This window comes from Mytilus galloprovincialis, chromosome 13 (genome assembly GCF_965363235.1).
Source record: "Mytilus galloprovincialis chromosome 13, xbMytGall1.hap1.1, whole genome shotgun sequence".
NCBI lineage: Eukaryota > Metazoa > Mollusca > Bivalvia > Mytilida > Mytilidae > Mytilus > Mytilus galloprovincialis.
This window is the reverse complement of record NC_134850.1, coordinates 42,033,355-42,055,721: the sequence shown is the minus strand read 5'-3', so window position 1 is coordinate 42,055,721 and position 22,367 is coordinate 42,033,355. Positions and strand designations below refer to the sequence as shown.

The following is a 22,367-nucleotide window of genomic DNA, read 5'->3' as shown; positions in this document are numbered from 1 at the left end:
ATGATCATTCAGTTTGGGTTATTTTGGGATAAAAACGAAAAAGAATGCGTCCGGATATTTTCCCGTCATTGGACAAAACTTTAAGTCAGATTAGACTTCCGGTTTGTGTTTTTCTGTACTTTGAACATACAAAGACAATGAATAAAGTATATGAATTTGCTTTCTGCTGTCATTTTGAGTTCTAGCATGTATCATCCTTGCTTAACGTGTTTCAGTTTGGGTTATTTTAGGAGGGAAACGAAAATGAATAATATTTGCTATTTATTTTGGGAGGAAAACGAAAATGAATATTTGCTATTTACTATCAATTAGTTTACAGTGGCGGATCCAGAACTTTTCATATAAAGGGAGAGGGCACTGACTGACATAAAAGGGAGGGGGGTTCCTCTCATGCTTCAGTGATTCCCCATATAATCAACAAATTGTTTCAACGAAATGGGGGGCAGGGCCCCCAGCCCCCCCTGGGATCCGCCTATGGTTTTACTGTTTATAATCAACGGCGGTCACTGTGGATATATTTCTGTACATACTTACATACATTTACTATGAATAACTGTATTTGTTATAATTTACTATAAATTTCTTTTCTGTACCTTGATCATACAAAGACTATGAATAAAATTTGCTTTCTGCTATCATTTTGAGTTCTAGCATTTATCATACTTGCTTAATGTGTTTCAGTTTGGGTTATTTTGGGAGGAAAACGAAAATGAATGGGGGCACTGACTGACCTAAAAGGGGAGGGGGGGGGGGGGGGGCGTTCCTCTCATACTTCAGTGATTCCCCATATAATCAACAATTTTTTGTCAACGGGTCCCCCCCCCCCCCCCTGGGATCCGCCTATGGTTTATTATCAACGGCGGTCACTGCGGATATATTTCTGTATACATACATTTACTATGAATAACTGTATTTGTTATAATTTACTATAAATTCCAATGGTTATCTTGGGGGGGGGGGGGGGGGGGGCTCTTTACTATTCATGACGTTCACTGATGTATATATATATATATATGTGTAAGTACCTTTGACTTTTGATACCTCTACTGAAATTCTCTGTATAGTAATTAAAGTATATATGCATGTTCATAGAGTACAGAAAAACAGAAGGTATAAAAATCGGTATTTGGAAAACAGGGGGAGGGCAAAAAAATGTGCCCAGTCCCTAAGTACCTTTGACTTTTGATATCTCTCCTGAAATTCTCCAGTCAGTATATTTTTTTACAGTTTACATACGCTCCATTTCCCCGCGATCTCGCGGGTGTTACGAATAAAGTGTATTTTCAGAATTTTATCTGCTATCATTTTCAAGTTTACTATCCACGGCAGTCACAGAGTTTATCAAATAGAGAGGGTCTGTATACTATATCAATGATCACCATGGATCGATTAGTAAACTTAGACTTGAAAGTAAATACGCTTTATTTATATAGTAATGAATGTTCATAATACAGATAAGCGCTAAAATTATTCATGTGAACTTTTGACATGTTTGATACTTTTTCTGAAATTCTCCAGTCATTAAATCTTTTACAAAATTCATTGATTACAAAAAAAAAAGAAGATGTGGTATGATTGCCATGTTGAGACAACTCTCCACAAGAGACCAAAATGACACAGAAATTAACAATTATAGGTTACCGTACGGCCTTCAACAAAGAGCAAAGCCCATACCGCATACTCAGCTTCAAAAGGCCCCGAAATGACATTGTAAAACAATGCAAACGAGAAAACTAGCGGCCTTATTTATGTACAAAAAATGAACGAAAAACAAATATGTAACACATAAACAAACGACAACCACTGAATTACAGGCTCCTTACTTAAATAAATGTTCATAACATACTTAATGTATGTTCATATTGAAATTGATAGAAAACCATAAATTGTGAACTTTGGAAATAAAGGTGGAGGGTAAAAAAAACCATTTTCCTGTCCCCAATAACCTATGACTTATGATACTTTTGATGAAATTCTCCAGTCATTCTGTATTTAACAAAATTCTTCCAACAACACTTTACATACTGATACTTTAAACTACGCTCTGAATGCCCGCGATTTCGCGGGTGTGTTCTAGTAATATTTTATTTATTGATCAAATGACCTACAATTTCTATTTCTTAGCACCCTTTCAACAGATGGATACTATTGTGTATCATAATATTTTACAAACATACCCCATTCATAATCTATAAGGGTGAAATTAAAGGCTCGTCTCTCAATACCAATACTCAGCTTCCAGTTACAAGCATCCAACAAGGCGTAAATACGGAACGATTTACCGATCTTTCCTACATCCACACAACAATCAATACCCGTACAATAATCTGGTACATAACAACTGACTGTTCCTCGGATCTTTGGTAAAGTCATATCGGAGGATTTTGGGCAAGCTGTAAATAAAAGAATATCATGTTGTTAGGTTGCTGTCTAAGACATTACTGTCTCCATATTCTGTTGTGTACATATCCCCTAAATCAGCTCTAATGATTGTAAATGTTCATTTATTTAACTAAAGCTTAGATAACTGAAGAATTCTTTCACAAATTATCTTAGAATACCATTTTTTCCAAGCTTTACTATCTAGGAAAAATGGTGTTTTTCAATGGTGCCATTGTTTTTTCATGAAGACTACTAATTTCAGAAACACATTACTACTGTTTTCTGCACTGTCTGTTAAGCTGTGATCACTTTCTAAACTTATTATTTTGAAAATCATTTTTATCTATACAGGAAACTGGAAGGTTAGCATAATGACAATAAGTTAAGTTGTAAGTTTTTTCTTAAGAATTGTACCCTTGACCGGAAACATGTACTGTGGATACATTTATTTTAGTGGGTACTAATTTTTGTGGTTTGAGGAAACTTGCATATTCGTGGATATTTAATTTCATGGTTTTGACAAAGTCTGCATACACTCCTTAAGAAAATTTGTAATTCATTGAACATTTCAAGTCATGGTTCCCCTATACCCACGAAATCCACAAAAATTGGTACCCAACAAATATTAATAAATCCACGGTATTTATTCTGTTTAAACTATAATTTTCTCATTGTACCTCCAGCATTCCAACCATCCACAGTATTGGCGTAAACTCCCTCAAACCTGTCACAAGAAGGGTTGTTCAAGAACTGGGTCAGTCCAAAATCATCAAATAATTTATTGGCCAGAGCTGTGGACAAAGACTGTCCTGCTTCTAATCCTTTGTCTCTGACCCAATCAACCAGAGAATCTAAAATAAAAAAACAATTTAAAAAAATATATATATATATTTCAATATATGCATGCAAAAATACTTCTCTATTTTAAAAATATTCCTATCAAAATGCCAGTCATAGCAGTCTTAAACTAGCAGTGAGGTATTTTTTTTGGTTCTGTGTTTAAGGCTTCATTGTAATTCATACCTGCCAAGTTTTCAAAATGACCATGGGGGTTTTGCGTGCAAGATGGCTGCCATACTCCTAAAAAAACCTTCAAGGGGGCCTTCAAATACAGTGTAATGTTGTTTTTTGGCTTCTAATCTTTTATAAGCCTCAATTCATTGTAAACTTAATTGTTTTGTTAAAATTGTGGACATAATTGCTCTTTAAAAATTTCAATTTGGGAGCCTCTATGGGGGAAATCCCCCACAAATAGTGACAGTTGGCAGGTATGGTGATTTAAACATGATGAACAGCAATAACAGTGCTGCTTATTTGTTTTTTTTTATGTTGCAGTGCATGTACTGATTTTGTGTCATGGATGAATACCCCGTTTCATTTCTTTTCTAGTAAACTTTGATAAAGAAAAATATGAAACATATTAGAACTTGCTACATAGCTTTTGTATAGTTTCTTACATTCCTACAAATAAATTTGATATTTTTCTGATAGTTTGCATATTTTTAGGGGAAAATAAATCTAATAATAGACATACTTGTATCGCCATTCCATCCACCCATGTCCAGATCACAAAGTGGTTGTGGAAATTTCTGTTGTACCAAGATGTCAAAACTGAATTGACAGTCAACATTCACATCCAAACAAATAGACATGGACATATCCACAATTAACTTCTTCTCAAACAATAACTGGTCAATTGTAAATCTATAAAACAGGATAGTATTTATATATATTTTTAAATGTCTGATATTTTCTCATTTTTCTTAAGTTACCACTTTTAAAGTCTAACTGTTTTTCTTTCTTTTTTTCATCGTTCTATTTTGTTTTATTGCATTTTATATCAAAATTTATTGAATTATATATCTAAAAACTTCAAACAGGTCACCCTGGTCACGTTTTTTTATTGTCGCATAAATTTTTTAAGCAGGCATTTTTTAAATCATCCTTTCTAGTATCAGTTGTTACTAGTCATGGCATTGTCAGTTTATTTTTGATTTATAAGAATGAATGTCCCTCTGGTATCTTTCGCCCCTCTTTTGTTGAGTTAATGACTTTACAAGTTAAAGAAGACAGACAATGACAAATGCTGCCGACTATTTTTAAAGCTGACAGGGCCAGGTGAGCTAAAAATACAAACTTACTTTATTTTGATCACAGACTGCAGTGGTATAACAATTTCTTTGCCTGTAAATAAAAAATAAGAGTGCAAACAATAAAAAATCTAGTCTGCTTTTTCGTAGAATTTTATGTTAAAAGTTGGTCAGACCACGGTCTGATTTAAGGTATCACATATGAGAGATCCAAGTAGTTCAACAACTGAAATTACTAGGCTGTCAACACACAAGTTGTGAATTTGAACCCTTTTTAAGGTCAAATTAAAGGTGCCTTTTGACCCCTTACTCTATTGACAAGAATAAACAGTTTATACTTCTCTTGAATTGAATTTTAATGTGTGTATTGTTATGCGTTTACTTTTCTGCATTGGCAAGAGGTATAGGGGGAGGGTTGTGATCTCACAAACATGTTTAACCCCGCTGCATTTTTGCGCCTGTCCCAAGTCAGGAGCCTCTGTTAGTCTTGTATTATTTCAACTTTAGTTTCTTGTGTACAATTTGGAGTTTAGTATGGTGTTCATTATCAATGAACCAGTATATATTTGTTTAGGGGCCAGCTGAAGGACACCTCCGGGTGCGAGAATTTCTCATTGCATTGAAGACCTGTTGGTGACCTTCTGCTGTTGTCTCCTCTATGGTCGGGTTGTTGTCTCTTTGGCACATTCCCCATTTCCATTCTCAATTTTATGAATAAAAGTGACTCCTTACTCTATTGACAAGAATTAACAGTTTATGAATAAAAGTGATAACTTTTTTTTAAATCATAAAAAAGGAGCTATAAACAATAATAGTTATTCACTGCAGTTACTTACCCCATAAATCACCGAAATCTAAGATTTTATATTCAAAGGAAAGTTTCTCGACTCCACCACGGATAATGTAACTACAGGTATCAACATACAGGTAAGCATGTAATGAGATATCCAGGTAGTCGTAATAGAAACAACACTCTAGTCCAGTACAATTGTCCGCAATAAAACAGTTCATAGGTACCGTTATGTTAGGAGGATTGACGACGTCCAAGGGACAGTCTAAAATAAAAACATATTTTATAACTTTCATCTGAAAAAAATGTTTTGATTTTACTCTGAATTTTCTTGAAGAATCACATAGAAATTTTTCTCATTATCTGTATAAATTGTCTTTGTAAGTATCAATAACAAAATTAGCTTAACAAAACAAATTGAATTTAAACTCTAAAATTCTGAATTTGACTTGCTTAATTAGATGCTAGCTAAATATCTATTGCTTATTATAATTTTTACAACATTTAATCAAAAGAAAGTATCTGTATATTAATCCAACAAATTTTACTAAATTCAATCATTTAAAAAAAAATCTAATCATAAAAAGTTAAGATTGACTAATGAATCATGAAAATGAGGTCATAGTCTACGTTCTTAAATGTAGAATGCACTTACTGTTTTTCCATCCATATACTGAAGGTTGATAATCATTATCATTACGGGAACATCCTGGATCGTTCAACAACTCATCCAGGCCTAGCTGTTGTAGCAATAGTTGGGCGACATTCTTAGTTAGAGATCCAGTGAAGTCTGACAGGTTAAGTCCTAACTGAGCTCCCCAGTCAATAGCTGAGAAATCTGCAGAAAAGTATATCAGTTTTACTCAATTTTTTATAATTAATATTGTTTTTTTGGTTTTTTTTTCTTCAGAAAATTAAAGTAAATTAGTACCATATAGCAGGTTATTTTCGCGTTGTAAACTTTCCTGATTTTTCATTAAATAAGGTATACAAAATATTTTGGGGATTATTATTTTGGCAGATTCAAAATTTTTATCAATACCTTTGCAATTGCCGTTTTAAATTGGAAGAATTCATTTTTGCAATTTTGATCTATCCGTGAAAATAAGCAAAAGTTTGCAACCCACGAAAATAACCCGCTATCAGTATTTTGAGCAAAGTAGAAGTAATTCATTAGTCTTACTGTCAAATTTCCATTGATAATACCCAAAAGACAATATGTCATCCCCAATTTCATTCAGTGGAGTTATAAAAACAATGGTTCAAAATTCTTTAACCAGGAATCTTGTATATAATTGATTCTGTAATGACAGCTTTGAGAAGGGGGAGGGACCTATTTTTTAAAAATTCTTGATTGAGTCACTGGAATTTTGAGAATAGCCAGTAAAATCATTTGGAATTCAGGATTTAATTATATATCATGATGTGGGAACAGACACATTATTTCACAGGAATTCAAGATTTAGATTTTTTCCCCTGGAATCAGCACTAGACCTTCTCTCAACCCCCAACCACCCCAAGCCAATTAGATTATATCTTACTTAACAAACTCATTGTAGCTGTCATGTCACAGAGTATCTGAGGGATTTCACTTCCTTTCAACATTACAAAGGTTAAGCATTGGTCTTCATCGTCTTCATCAAAACATACACTGGCCGTTAAATCAACAATAAATTTCTTCTCATTAGGTGGTTTCTTCATTATAAATCTGTAAAATAGTTATTGAATTCATGATTTACTTTTAGGTGGTAAATTGCATTTGCTTTTAAAGTTAAATAATGAACAGTTAAAACAAGCAAATAAAAAATTGGACAGGATATTTGAAAATTGCCTTCACATCTTATCAAGCTAATTATGTGATGAACGTACAGACCAACAATGTGTCATAAGTCTTCCTATATCTGAGAGGGCCATATAATAATGGTAAAGATTTGTGTTACATTGTATATAGATGTCATGGAACACATATTTTTCCTGAAATATGGAATAAAAAATAATTTCTTTTGTTATGGTAACTATGAGGTTCACTTAAATTGTCACTCCAATTGTTAGACTCAGTGAAAAATCAGTTTTTAATAAGTCAACAAAACCACATATATCATGTATATATGTAACACTCCAATACATGTCCTTCCCCTCAAACGTGTCCGATTCCCCCAAACGTGTCTATTCTCCCCAAACATGTCCTAAATATTCAATATTGCCCAAACATGTCCGATTTCATAACCCCCAAACGTGTCCGATAATTGTTATTCCCCCAAACGTGTCAACTTTAAACGCTAATACATGTATGTCCAAAATGACATCAATAACGTTCACGGCATTTCTGTGATGGATGACATAGTTGATGAAGTGGTCATTTATTATCATTAGTTTGTTCAATGCCGGTTGTAACTGATTACCATAACTGTAACATATGAATTAACTTTTGACTGAAATCGCTTGTTGTCCAGTTGCAAGTATTTCATGCTCATTTAGAACGAACATACACATAATTCTAGAACAGATGAATTAATCTTTTACTATCTAAATTATGTGTTACCAATTCGAATATTGCACGGCAGGCTTTCAGCAAAATTGACTTCACTTTTTTTAACACTTCTGATATTTTAAAAGCTCTCCGAATCATTAACTGTGTAATTATCAGGTTTTAATCCCAACTAGTATTTATCCCGAGTAACCGTAAAAATTTAGGCACAACCCTAAATTCCAGGTATGCCTGATAATATGACCTATCTTCAGTATTTACTGATGTCGTTCAAATAATGCATGAAATATTTGGCACTGGATGTTATGTCTCTTGTTCTTGTGTCTTTAGTGATGCAGGAAACCTAAAATTTAGGATAAATACAATTTGGGATTTTCATTTAAAAAATTGAAGAGCGAGTAAAAAGACTGGTTTTTTAATGACTTATGAAACTATTTTAATCTTCCTATACGTGTAAAAGAGGCCGTTTTAAATGAAAGTAGCGGAAATTTAAAACTAGCCGAAGGGACGCTACCACTTTACCAAGGTTATTCTGCTGGATTAAAAGATATATTTCTATTTTTTTAATAAAATAGTAAAATGAGTATACGTTAATAAAAACAATACCTAAATAACCAACGTATTTATAATATGACCAAGAATTATGATTCCAGTAAAAGAAAAAAAATAAGCTAGATATGGACACGTTTTGGGGAATTGGACACGTTTGGGCATTTATACAAATGAAACTTTTACAACTAGATATGTTTTGCAGTTCAGTGACGTCGATGTAGACACATTTGGGAGAATCAGACACGTTTGGGGGAAAGGACACGTTTCTGAGTGCTACATATATATTGAAACAAGACAGTAGTAATATATAATCAGATTTGCACTCATCCTAACAGTTATTCAAAGATTTGTTATTAATTCTACTGATATTTGATATACTAAGGATAAGTAACGAGTAATTATAAATGATTATAACTAGAGGCTCTCAAAAGCCTGTGTCGCTCACCTTGGTCTATGTGAATATAAAACAAAGGAAGCAGATGGATTCATGACAACATTGTGTTTTGGTCATGGTGATGTGTTTGTACATCGTACTTTACTAGTCTTTAACAGTCTTGCTGCTTACAATTATCTCTATCTATAATGAACTTGGCCCAGTAGTTTCAGTGGAAAATGTTAATAAAAATTTACAAATTTTATGAAAATTGTTAAAAGTTGACTTTAAAGGACAATAACTCCTTAGGGGTCAATTGACCATTTCGGTCATGTTAACTTATTTGTAAATCTTACTTTGCTTACTTTACTCTTACCCCATGTCAGATTCGCTCTAAATGCTTTGGTTTTTGAGTTATTAGCCAAAAACTGCATTTTACCCCTATGTTCTATTTTTAGCCATGGCGGCCATCTTGATTTGATGGCCGGGTCACCGGACACATTTTTTTAAACTAGATACCCCAAAGATGATTAACACACATCGGACGGACGAAGGAACGAACGGACGGACGAACGGACGCACAGACCAGAAACATAATGCCCCTCTACTATCGTAGGTGGGGCATAAAAACAGCAAAATTTCTTTAAAATTACCAATTCAGGGGCAGCAACCCAACAACGGGTTGTCCAATTCATCTGAAAATTTCAGGGCAGATAGATCTGTACCTGATAAACAATTTTATCCCATGTCAGATTCGCTCTAAATGCTTTTGTTTTTGAGTTATTAGCCAAAAACTGCATTTTACCCCTATGTTCTATTTTTAGCCATGGTGGCCATCTTGGTTGGTTGGCCAGGTCACTGGACACATTTTTTAAACTAGATACCCCAATGATGATTGTGGTCAAGTTTGGTAAAATTTGGACCAGTAGTTTTAGAAGAGAAGATTTTTGTAAAAGTTAACGACGACGGACGACGGACGACGGACGCAAAGTGATGGGAAAAGCTCACTTGGCCCTTCGGGCAAGGTGAGCTAAAAACTTAAATTATCTTTTATTTTGTTAGAAATGCATGTGAAAATAAAGATTATGTTGTTGCAATGCTTACTCTAACTTTACAATTTCTGCAATATTGATGACCACTGGTTTTCCTGGAAGTTAAAAATTATAAATATATAAGAAAACAGAATAAAATTTATAAAATACATAAAAGTCAATATTCAAAAATCAATATTCAAAATTCAAATTAATTTGAATTATTCATTAGAAACTAGACAAAGACGATGCTTTGGGGTATGCTTTAATATAGTGCAGAAAGCATTACATTTAGAAATCAGTGCTGTTTATTAAAGTATAAATTGCATTGTTTGTGTCTGAAAGACATTTTATTTCCTATGACACCCTGTTATTAGTGGGTCTTATTGGGGTGTAAGTGTGATGCGGGATTGTCGATTTTATGTAAGCATGACACAGGAAAGTCAGATTATTGTACCGTAAAAACGGGAAATGAAGTCGAGGGGGACACAGGAAATTACAAAAAAATGAAAATTGATTACATACATAGTGTAAGCGGGATACGGTAATCTGACAAAACAGTAAGCAGGATCTGGGGTCAGAACCCCCCAATGAGACCCCCTTATTAGATCGTTTATTCCTCTCATACTCCATATTGAAGCTGTTAAAATATTAATGTGAAGTGTAATATTAAATTTAATCAAAATGAATTTGAGACTAACTTAACATTACCTTTTTTAATTTATCTATCAAATCAAAAGTCATCAACAATAAAATTGAGAATGGAAATGGGGAATGTGACAAAGAGACAACAACCCAACCATAGAAAAAAAAACAACAGCAGAAGGTCACCAACAGGTCTTCAATGTAGCGAGAAATTCCCGCACCCGGAGGCGTCCTTCAACTGGCCCCTAAACAAATATATACTAGTTCAGTGATAATGAACGCCATACTAATTTACAAATACATTTTTACATCATAATGTACTACAAAATATAAAATACTGGACTTGAAATAAAATGTAATACTGGCTGAATCCTGATATTATGCATAACCTTAATAAATATATTAACATCCTGCTTAATGAGCTGGACAAATCATGTACCCTACGACAGACTGACAGACAAGGGTTACTCAATATACACTACCATTTTGTTGTGGAAACATTGAATACAAAGAACAATAAATGTGTTATTATGTATTATTATATGATTCATCTTCAAATTTAGATACATACCCCATTCATAACTGTCTATTCCACCTTCAAACAATGAAAAATTCATGCCTTGATTGTTGATACCAAATGATATACTATATTCACAGGTGTTAATCAGGAAATATGGGTGAATGGTCAGTCCAATGAAGGGTATCTCAGCACAACAATCTATTCCACTACATGTTTCAGTTATCATACATGTCATTGGACCAATAATATCAGGTAGCTTGGCCATACTTAATGGACACACTGTTAAGAAATATCATATTTATTTAATCTATAGTTGTCAGTAATCATACATATTTTTGGACCATCAATTTGAAGAATATTTTTATACTGGCTAAAATTACATGAAAATCAAATCTAGAACTAAAGCCAATGAATAACCAAACAAAATTAGCTATTTAATTTTTCATTAAATGAAATAGTATTTATACTAGCACAAGTATTGAATGTTAAATTATTCATGAAAAGATTCCATATTTTAATAAATTTCACTTACTATTATTCCATCCCACTACACTAGGATCATAGATTCCACGTTTACGATCACATTTTGGTACACCAAAGAAATCTGTCAGTCCAACCTGTTCTAGTAGATATTGTACAGCTCCCTGGGCCAGCTGCTGTCCTACGTCATACCCAACATCCTTTGCCAATTGTGAGAAAGAAATATCTGAAAAATGATAGAACTCAATTTATATTAAGATATCTAAAACTCAGAAAGTTAATTTCTTCTTCATTATATTCTTAATCAATTAAGAGACAAAACTAAATTAAATTTTATATTAAAATAAAACCAATCTGTTCTGTGGTAGTAACTCTCTTGGTTGGCTGCTTGTTATTTGTGAAATGAAACAGTATACGAAAACCTGTACATCTTTCAAAATAAATATGAGTTATTTCCCTTTTAAACTTCTATTTACTATAACAAACTAATTGATTTAAAAGAGAAAACAAGACATGAAATGTATGACAATTTTTTTAGGTATAAATGAAAAAATTGTTAATAGATTCTCAATTCATAATTCTCCAATGAAGTAGACTACTTACTACTAAGGATAGGCAATATAAGAAAGGTATATGTGTATTGGCATATATACTATATTTTTATACTTACTACTAAGGATATTGGTTAGGTTTCTGGAACAGAGTGGAATCTGTTGGTTCTTCGGTAGATGTAACCCAGCAGGCGTAGGTGCACAGAAAGGCTCGTTATCATCAAATGGAATACATATGGTGGTTATGACATCAATGATAAATCCTTCGCCATTTCCCATTTTACTTATGGTGTACCTGATAATAGATAGATGTAGTTTAAATATCTATATATACTGTTACAAAATGAACTTAAAACTGGTACAGATTAGCCAACCCAATGTCCTCCACTTATTTCAATAAATATAAACAAGTCACCATACTAGAAAGTAACCCCTTTTTATAAAGAATAAAGTCCCAATATTCCAAAACGAAACAAGTGAAACTGCGAGCTACTGCTCACTGATGATACCCCCGCCGCAAGTGGATAATATTAATAGTGTAAAAATATGCAAGTGTTCGGTAAACAGGAAGTTGTCGAGTGATGAATCTGAAAACGCATCACACGGTATAGCTGACTTATAAAAATCCTGAAACCAAATTTCAGAAATCCTTGTATTGTAGTTCCTGAGAAAAATGTGACGAAAATTTTTAACTTGGTTATCATGTGTAAAATCATACAAGTGTTCGGTAAACAGGAAGTAGTCGAGTGATGAATCTGAAAACGCATCACACGGTATAGCTGACTTATATAAATCCTGAAACCAAATTTCAGAAATCCTTGTATTGTAGTTCCTGAGAAAAATGTGACGAAAATTTTCAACTTGGCTATCATGTGTAAAATCATACAAGTGTTCGGTAAACAGGAAGTTGTCGAGTGATGAATCTGAAAACGCATCACACGGTATAGCTGACTTATATAAATCCTGAAACCAAATTTCAGAAATCCTTGTATTGTAGTTCCTGAGAAAAATGTGACGAAAATTTTCAACTTGGCTATCATGTGTAAAATCAGACAAGTGTTCGGTAAACAGGAAGTTGTCGAGTGATGAATCTGAAAACGCATCACACTGTATAGCTGACTTATATAAATCCTGAAACCAAATTTCAGAAATCCTTGTATTGTAGTTCCTGAGAAAAATGTGACGAAAATTTTCAACTTGGCTATCATGTGTAAAATCAGACAAGTGTTCGGTAAACAGGAAGTTGTCAAGTGATGAATCTAAAAACTCATCACACGGTATGGCTGACATATATAAATGTTGATACCAAATTACAGAAAGGGTGGATGTGTAGTTCCTGAGAAAAATGTGACGAAAGTTTCATGGGACGGACTGACTGACGGACGGACTGACGGACTGACGGACGGACTGACGGACGGACTGACGGACTGATGGACGGACTGACGGACAGACAGAGGTAAAACAGTATACCCCCCCTTTTTTAAAGCGGGGGTATAATAATGAAAAAATCCTGCTTTTTTTATCAATAAAATGCAATAACTTGGAAATGTTAAACTTAAAAGCCAGACAGACATACAGTGGTATACCATAATACGAATAATAAACGGACATATAAAAATATAACCACTGAAGTTAAATCCTTTGATTAACTTTTCAAATAATGATTTTTACTCTTGACAGCAATTCAAATTTTTCGTAAAATACTTACAAAATTTTAACTGGAGCAGGATCACCAGAGCCAATGGTCAGTTCTTTCTGTTCACCTAGGAAATATTATGAAATATCAATACCTTTGCTTATTTGAATAAATACTTTAAAAAAAAATATGACTAATTTCAAAACGATTGATAAAGTAAGACAGCAACAAAACAAAAGTTATATATGTAACTAAGGAGGGACCCGCCATTTTGAATTGATGAATCAACAAATGTTCAATTACTACTATATAATCGAAAATAAAACAACACCTACCTCGAATTCGCCGTTTTAATGTAATTTTATCCGAATTTGAAGCGTACAGGTAACGTAATAACCTCCAGTTTGTAAGTTTTCATTTGTATGACGTCACGTTTAGCCATGACGTCTTTGTGCCAAAATTATTCATGAAGTTTCCCGGATTTTTTTTTATTTGACAAATTTAGACATTTTTTTTAAGTTTTATCGTATTTTTTCTTTTTGTAATGCATTAGAATCGGAATAACAGTACTGTAGTTGAAGAGTTGCCACCGTAAATTTTGATTTGACCGTCGCAAATCTCCGTTTTACTGTCTCCGCTACGCGTCGCCAGTAAAACTGCATTTGCGACCGTCAAATCTACAATTGACGGTGGCAACTCTTCAACTACAGTACTGTTATTCCTTAATTAGCTGATAAAGCTTACCCCAAGTGTACTCAAAGAGGGTCTTCTTGTAGGTCCAGGTTCCAAGTCCAACATCAATAGTAAAGTCACATGGACTCATTTTAAACCAGAATGGAACAGAATATGCTATTACTTTGCTTCCCAAAGCTGGTGGTAATTGGAAGTTAAAGTCTATACAACAGTCTATTCCAAAACAGTTCTCTGGCAATTCACAGGTTACAAGATGTTTAACATCATTCGGTAGATAGGATTTTACATCAATATTCCATTGGCAATCTAATTGAAATTAGAAATATGTTGAAGATTAGAAAAACATATATGTTGAACAACAAAATATCTCTCCTTGGCATGTAAGGCGTCCACAGAGAATTAAATAAAAACATGGTGGGCACTTTTGACAAGAAATGTTTACATACTTAGTTCTGGTATTAGCCCTAATATTTTTAAAATACAAAAATGAATGAATTTTCAACCTAAAGACAAATTGTCATAAAAGATATATATACTACAGAACACTAGTGACAATTGCAAAATACTTTTTGTTTAATCATAAAGCAATAGCTTCAACAGTGAACTTTATAGTGCTGCCTCTTTTGGATATGTTAATTAAAATTACAGCAGAAAATAATTTTAAAGTAAATTAACAGTTGCTTAATGTCAAGTGGCAAATATTACATGTAAATTCAGGATAATTTTATGTAAAAAGACATAAATATACACATTTTTTTACTAGACAGACATGCCAAGTCATTTGGTCTAACAAGCTAGCTCACAAGGTAACAGTATGAAGGAAGATATATCAATCAACTCAGATACATATTTCTGACTCATAAATGACCAGTCTTTTCATCTTATCCTATAAAGTGCAACAAGTTTGAAGGTCAATAGCAATTTAAAGTTTTTTGTTTTACTATGTTTGGAATAAACTCACAAATGCATTGAGCTTGCTTCCATGAAAACACCAAGACAGATTATTCAAACAAAATTATTTATATATATTTTACGAAATTTCCTTTGATCTTACCGACTGATTATTTTCTTTCTCAGCACAGTAGAGTGATATGAACAAGAGTGCACACTGAAATGTCTCGCCTTCTTTACTAATCATTGATATTATGTTGAAAGCCCTAAATATAAAGCTTTATTACACCTGTCACATAAACTTAACATTAACCAAGAAAACTAAACATTGACCAATGAATCATGAAAATGAGGTCAAGGTCAGATGAACCATGCCAGGCAGACATGTACAGCTAACAATTCTTCCATAAAACAAATAAAGTTGACCTAATGCTTATAGTTTAAGAAAAACAGACCAAAACACAAAAACTTAACACTGAGCAATGAACCATGAAAATGAGGTCAAGCTCAAATAAAACCTGCGGGACTGACATACAGATCATTAAATATTTCCATAAACCAAATATAGTTGACCTATTGCATATAGTATTAGAATAAAAAAACCAAAACTCAAAAACTGAACTTTGACCACTGATTACCATGAAAATGAGGTCAAGGTCAGATGACACCTGCCAGCTAGACATGTACACCTTACAATCATTTCATACACCAAATATAGTAGACTTATTGCATACAATATAAGAAAAACAGACAAAAACACAAAAATTTAACTATAACCACTGAACCATGAAAATGAGGTCATGGTCAGATGACACCTGCCAGTTGGACACGTACACCTTACAATCATTCCATACACCAAATATAGTAGACTTATTGCATACAGTATAAGAAAAACAGACAAAAACACAAAAACTTAACTATAACCACTGAACCATGAAAATGAGGTCAAGGTCAGATGACACCTGCCAGTTGGACATGTACACCTTACAGTGCTTCCATAGACCGAATGTACTAGACCTATTGATTATAGTATCTGAGATATGGACTTGACCACCAAAACTTAAGCTTGTTTACTGATCCATGACATGAGGTCGAGGTCAAGTGAAAACTGTCTGAAAGGCATGAGGACCTTGCAAGGTACGCACATACCAAATATAGTTATCCTATTACTTATAATAAGAGAGAATTTAACATTACAAAAAATCTCAACTGTTTTTTCAAGTAGTCACTGAACCATGAAAATGAGGTCAAGGACATTGGACATGTGACTGACGGAAACTTCATAACATGAGGCATCTATATACAAAGTATGAAGCATCCAGGTCTTCCACTTTCTAAAATATAAAGCTTTTAAAAAGTTAGCTAACGTCACTGCCGTAGCTCGTTGAGATTACCAACCATAATCTATAAATATAAGATGAAACAAAAGCAAACATGGTAACTATGCCTACCTGTTGGTCCTGGAGGCACTGAACAGCTTCCTTCCTGGAATATAGTCTACAACAGAAAACGGAAAAATGTTCAGGAAAATTCCTTTTGTTCAAATGTTCATGTTTTAGCATATCAAATATAAGTGTTTCATTTAACGGTCCAGAACAGACATATTTGATAGAAATGACCTTATCTTAAAGGTCATAGACCAAAACAATAGATTGAGATATATGTCATAAAATTTATTTTTACAGATATAATTCTGTCTTTTCATTTAGGCCATGTTTTATATATTCACCAATTATTGCACTAATTTTAGTTTTTAGTCATTAAAAATAAAATTGATTCAATTCTAAACTTTTGAGAATGAAGTCAAAACACCATTATTATATTACATTAAATTCACACTTTCTAAAAATGAGTTCAACACCACCTACTTATATTCAAATTTATCTTTTTGAGAATGAGGTCAACATCTAGTACTTACATCTAAATTTAGCATCCTCAAAATGAGGTTAAATGCCTCAGCTGTAATTTCTCCTCCCAAAGTTTTAGCAAAGTCTGCAATTGCTCCACCACCTATAAAATATACAAGCAAATATTAGAAAGTTCTTTTCTTGTTTTTTGTGTTCCTTCATTGTTGTCTCTTTGATATATAACCTAATGTATCCTTTTATAAATAAACATATTTGTTTTTGACAGGTTGCAAGTTCCAGGTGTTGTCAAAAATACAGATTAACAAGTATCAGCAATTAAACATTTCATTTGAAATTATAATTTTCTCACACTGTAAGGTTATGAATCAAGATGATACCAAAATTCTATGCAGAGTGAAACAACCATTTAAGTTCAAAAAATCTTAATATTTAAGTTACCAATCTATTTTTTTTTAACTTCTATTTTCCTTAATCTATTAAAATTTTGTAAAGTTCAAAATCAAAGTCTAATTACCCCTTATTCTAAATAATTTGTATTTACTTCCATGCCCAATTTAACATTGTGATTTTTACTCCGATTGTCATTATGATCATGTGACTAACCTGGTAATGTGAAATTTACATTGTGATCATTTGACTTACTGTTAATGTGAAATTTTAATTGTGGTCATGTGACTTACTGGTAATGTGAAATGTTCATTGTGATCATGTTACTTACTGGTAATGTGAAATGTTCATTGTGATCATGTGACTAACCTGTTAATGTGAAATTTTAATTGTGGTCATGTGACTTACTGGTAATGTGAAATGTTCATTGTGATCATGTGACTTATTTGCCAAGTTCGAATGGAACTCGAGTACTGTCTCTAGTTCCATATAAACGGTAAATAATTTTGAAGAGTAAGGACTCTTGATTACCGGAAATACAAGTCCCCTACTCTGAATATGTTTACATTCAAATTTGATTGGATCGACATCACAACATCCGGGATATCGAGTCGATCTCTAGTAACCCTGCCACAACCCAGGGCTCATTAAGTTCTAATGGTGGGAAAGCTATATCCAATCATAACAGGTGTTATATATGACCATGTCAATCCTATCTACTCTAGATATCCATCCGAACTTGGCCCTGGGTAATGTGAGATGTTCATTATGATCATGTGACTAACCTGGTAATGTGAAATTTTAATTGTGATCATGTGACTAACCTGGTAATGTGAAATTTAGCCTGGGATCCGGCCCAATCTAGCTGCGCGTCGTAAGGGCCAGGTGGGGAACAAATACCATGTGATCGATTCAGTGCCAGTTGACTCTGAATCTAAAGTGAGGCTGAATAAATATTTGCATAAATTTTGATGTTTGATGTAAACCAGCACAATTGGAATCCAATTGACACCTTGGACATGTCAAAAGTGAAATCTTAAACTTTTAACTTTCTCACCAGGCGATTGCTGATAAGAATTAACCCTTTTCTGCTTACTAATTATCATCATACTACTAATTAGATATGATAACACTAAACATCAATTCATAAAGAAAAATAATTACAGTCTAATTTTTACTAATTGATGTTAAACAAGAATTGATTGGATACAGATGTAAAACAAAAATTGAGGACAAAATTAGTATTAACCAATCATTGACAGGCAGTACATTGATACACGCCTGGCTATACTGACAAGATTAGCCAGGACCCCAGGCTATGTGAAATTTTCATTGTGATCATGTGACTAACCTGGTAATGTGAAATTTACATTGTGGTCATGTGACTAACCTGGTAATGTGATATTTTTATTGTGATCATGTGACTAACCTGGTAATGTGACATTTACATTGAGATCATGTGACTAACCTGGTAATGTGAACTTTCCATTCTGATCATGTGACTAAGCTTATTGTTAAGTTTTTATTGTGATCATGTGACTAACCTAGTAAAGTGAAATCATCATTGTGATCATGTGACTAACCTGGTAATGTGAAATTTACATTGTGATCATGTGACTAACCTGGAAATGTGAACTGGTAATGTGAACTTTCCATTGTGATCAGGTGACTTACCTGGTAATGTGAAATTTTCATTACAAAGAGGGATAGGAACTTCGTATTCTTCTATAAAATACTCATCAATGACACAGTCTCCTGCAATACAAATCCTGAGTCCAAAGTTCACAAAGAAAACTTTCTTTACGTCAGCATCACGACCAATCTTGATTCTGCAACAGAAAAGCAATTTTTCAAATCATTTTTTTTTTAAATAAAAGCTTAAAGTAATTTTTTAAATTACTACTGAGACAACAGTACTGCGTCAAAGTCATAGCAAACCACTTTTTCATAACATGTACATGTAGAATATACTATTTTGAATTTCAAACTAACCTAAGCTTTCCAATAAAAAAAATCTAATTAAATACTTACAAAACCTTTATTTCTGGTGTTATTTCTAGTACTTCTTCTTTTCCTTAAAAAATAAATTATAACATTAAAGTTTCAAAATATTATCATGCTGAATACATTGTTGATACAAAGTTGTCTTCTACATGTTTAATAAACTTACATTCCACATATTATACCTTTTTTTCTTGTTGTAGGGTATGTATGTATGTTTGGTTACTATAGTTCATTCACAAGAAAAGAAAATAAGCTACATTCTTGTTGGTACAATTCGTACATAAAAACTACTTGGGGGCTTGCAGTAGTAAAATAATAGTTATCATTTGATTAAAACCAGTCATAGCTTTAAACATTTTGATTATTTCTAAACACTGCTCTTAAGTGAAAAACTTTAAGACACCCTTTATAATTGTTCTCAGAAAGCTTTTACAATTTTTTTTGTTTTATTTTTGTTTTAGGTATAATGTAACAATGTGCAACATTACTTCATTATCAACACATACCCCATTCATAAGAAATCAGAATAAACTGCCGTTCCCATTTCTCAAAACCAGCATAAAGGATGAAGTGACAGGGATCCAGTTCTACGTAGGCTTTCAATGCTTTGGTGTAGTCTATGGCCTTGATGGTTACATCAGCACAGGCATCAAATCTCATACAGTTTGGTGATACTTGGTAGTACAGGAATTTCTTAAGATCAGGATCAGAAATGTTAGGAAGAATCAGGGTTTGGTTGATCAGTGCTGAATAACAACCTGAAAACCAACATTTCTCTTTAATATTTATGGCATGAAGACTGACTTATTTTTATGACATACTTTATACTGCATCTACAACACTTCCTATTGTTTCTATCAACAAAATATGGTAGCAAAAGAACGTCAAAAGGGACATGATATCAGCATTAATTATTTACTTCATGTAAAAGGTGAGTACAATAAGAGATTTATCTTTGTGTAGCCTTTTAAATTATAACTGTATATTTCTTACTTCTATCATACAGCTCATATCTGGAATTAAGAGCCAGTCTTGTACCATCAGTACTCAGCCCTGCATCAATCATCTTGCCTTTTAATAAGGCCAAGGTCATATTTTCTGGTCTGGGGCATGGTCCAGTAGCAGTAAGTAAATCCTACAGAAATTATATATGAATGTTAATTATGTTGATTGAATTTAAAACAATATTATTCTACTAGCAAAAACTTACATATTATTCTTCACATTCAGTAAAGTGTTGGCTTTGTTTCCATGTTATTAGTACTTAGCTGCTCTAAAGTTTCTATTTCAACCCATAGATATAATTCTTAGTCCAATTCTTTTCAAATTGTTCTGTTATCAATGCAAGAATTTTCTAATACAAAATTTATCTTAACAAACAATAGACAAAAGCTTGAAATATCTACAGTGTCTAAAAATACTTACTGCAGGTAAACCCAGAGCAGCCAAAGCTTCTTCAGCTAGATTGCCTGCCAACTGCTTAGCTGCCTTTTTGCCTGCCTGTTTTAGTCTTTCCAAAACAGCTTCCCTTGTAAAGTATGTTGCCCAGTTTACTATAATCATAAAATATTACAATAGAAAGTCTGAAAAATTATATGACCGAACCATTTATAATGCACTAGTTCTGTATAAAATAAATTTACAGTAAATTGAAGTGCCACATAAATTTAATGGCAAACTTTAAGGTATTATCCGCAAAGACAATATTTCATTTTCCATATTTTTTTTTATATTCCCTATCTTACCCTTTAACAAGACTTACTATCAGGCCATGAGTAACTTCCATTAGGATAACAGATTGGTAATGGTAAGACAGCTTGATCCAGAAGGTTGATTGTACTTACTATCAGGCCATGAGTAACTTCCATTAGGATAACAGATTGGTAATGGTAAGACAGCTTGATCCAGAAGGTTAATTGTACTTACTATCAGGCCATGAGTAACTTCCATTAGGATAACAGATTGGTAATGGTAAGACAGCTTGATCCAGAAGGTTGATTGTACTTACTATCAGGCCATGAGTAACTTCCATTAGGATAACAGATTGGTAATGGTAAGACAGCTTGATCCAGGAGGTTGATTGTACTTACTATCAGGCCATGAGTAACTTCCATTAGGATAACAGATTGGTAATGGTAAGACAGCTTGATCCAGGAGGTTGATTGAACTTACTATCAGGCCAGGAGTAACTTCCATTAGGATAACAGATTGGTAATGGTAAGACAGCTTGATCCAGAAGGTTGATTGTACTTACTATCAGGCCATGAGTAACTTCCATTAGGATAACAGATTGGTAATGGTAAAACAGCTTGATCCAGAAGGTTGATTGTACTTACTATCAGGCCATGAGTAACTTCCATTAGGATAACAGATTGGTAATAGTAAGACAGCTTGATCCAGGAGGTTAATTGTACTTACTATCAGGCCAGGAGTAACTTCCATTAGGATAACAGATTGGTAATGGTAAGACAGCTTGATCCAGAAGGTTAATTGTACTTACTATCAGGCCATGAGTAACTTCCATTAGGATAACAGATTGGTAATGGTAAAACAGCTTGATCCAGAAGGTTGATTGTACTTTCTATCAGGCCATGAGTAACTTCCATTAGGATAACAGATTGGTAATGGTAAGACAGCTTGATCCAGGAGGTTGATTGTACTTACTATCAGGCCATGAGTAACTTCCATTAGGATAACAGATTGGTAATGGTAAGACAGCTTGATCCAGGAGGTTGATTGTACTTACTATCAGGCCATGAGTAACTTCCATTAGGATAACAGATTGGCAATGGTAAAACAGCTTGATCCAGGAGGTTGATTGTACTTACTATCAGGCCATGAGTAACTTCCATTAGGATAACATATTGGCAATGGTAAAACAGCTTGATCCAGGAGGTTGATTGTACTTACTATCAGGCCATGAGTAACTTCCATTAGGATAACAGATTGGTAATGGTAAAACAGCTTGATCCAGGAGGTTGATTGT

At 33.4% G+C, this 22,367-nt stretch overlaps 1 protein-coding gene across 1 annotated transcript in view; it reads right to left on the bottom strand.

Moving 5' to 3' along the window:
* LOC143057544 (uncharacterized) overlaps positions 1–22,367 on the bottom strand; it is a 194,004-nt gene that overhangs the window by 125,714 nt on the left and 45,923 nt on the right. The window contains exons 34-53 of the mRNA XM_076230855.1: positions 20,807–20,934; positions 20,375–20,516; positions 19,888–20,139; positions 19,409–19,451; positions 19,052–19,206; positions 17,041–17,132; positions 16,574–16,619; positions 14,283–14,537; positions 13,611–13,665; positions 12,022–12,197; positions 11,404–11,577; positions 10,923–11,150; positions 9,780–9,822; positions 6,804–6,970; positions 5,918–6,100; positions 5,309–5,527; positions 4,524–4,566; positions 3,917–4,086; positions 3,060–3,233; positions 2,178–2,393 (exon numbers count right to left, since the gene is read on the bottom strand). Of these exons, the coding sequence (XP_076086970.1) occupies positions 2,178–2,393; positions 3,060–3,233; positions 3,917–4,086; positions 4,524–4,566; positions 5,309–5,527; positions 5,918–6,100; positions 6,804–6,970; positions 9,780–9,822; positions 10,923–11,150; positions 11,404–11,577; positions 12,022–12,197; positions 13,611–13,665; positions 14,283–14,537; positions 16,574–16,619; positions 17,041–17,132; positions 19,052–19,206; positions 19,409–19,451; positions 19,888–20,139; positions 20,375–20,516; positions 20,807–20,934 (2,961 nt within the window). The remainder of the gene's footprint in view (positions 1–2,177; positions 2,394–3,059; positions 3,234–3,916; positions 4,087–4,523; positions 4,567–5,308; positions 5,528–5,917; positions 6,101–6,803; positions 6,971–9,779; positions 9,823–10,922; positions 11,151–11,403; positions 11,578–12,021; positions 12,198–13,610; positions 13,666–14,282; positions 14,538–16,573; positions 16,620–17,040; positions 17,133–19,051; positions 19,207–19,408; positions 19,452–19,887; positions 20,140–20,374; positions 20,517–20,806; positions 20,935–22,367) is intronic.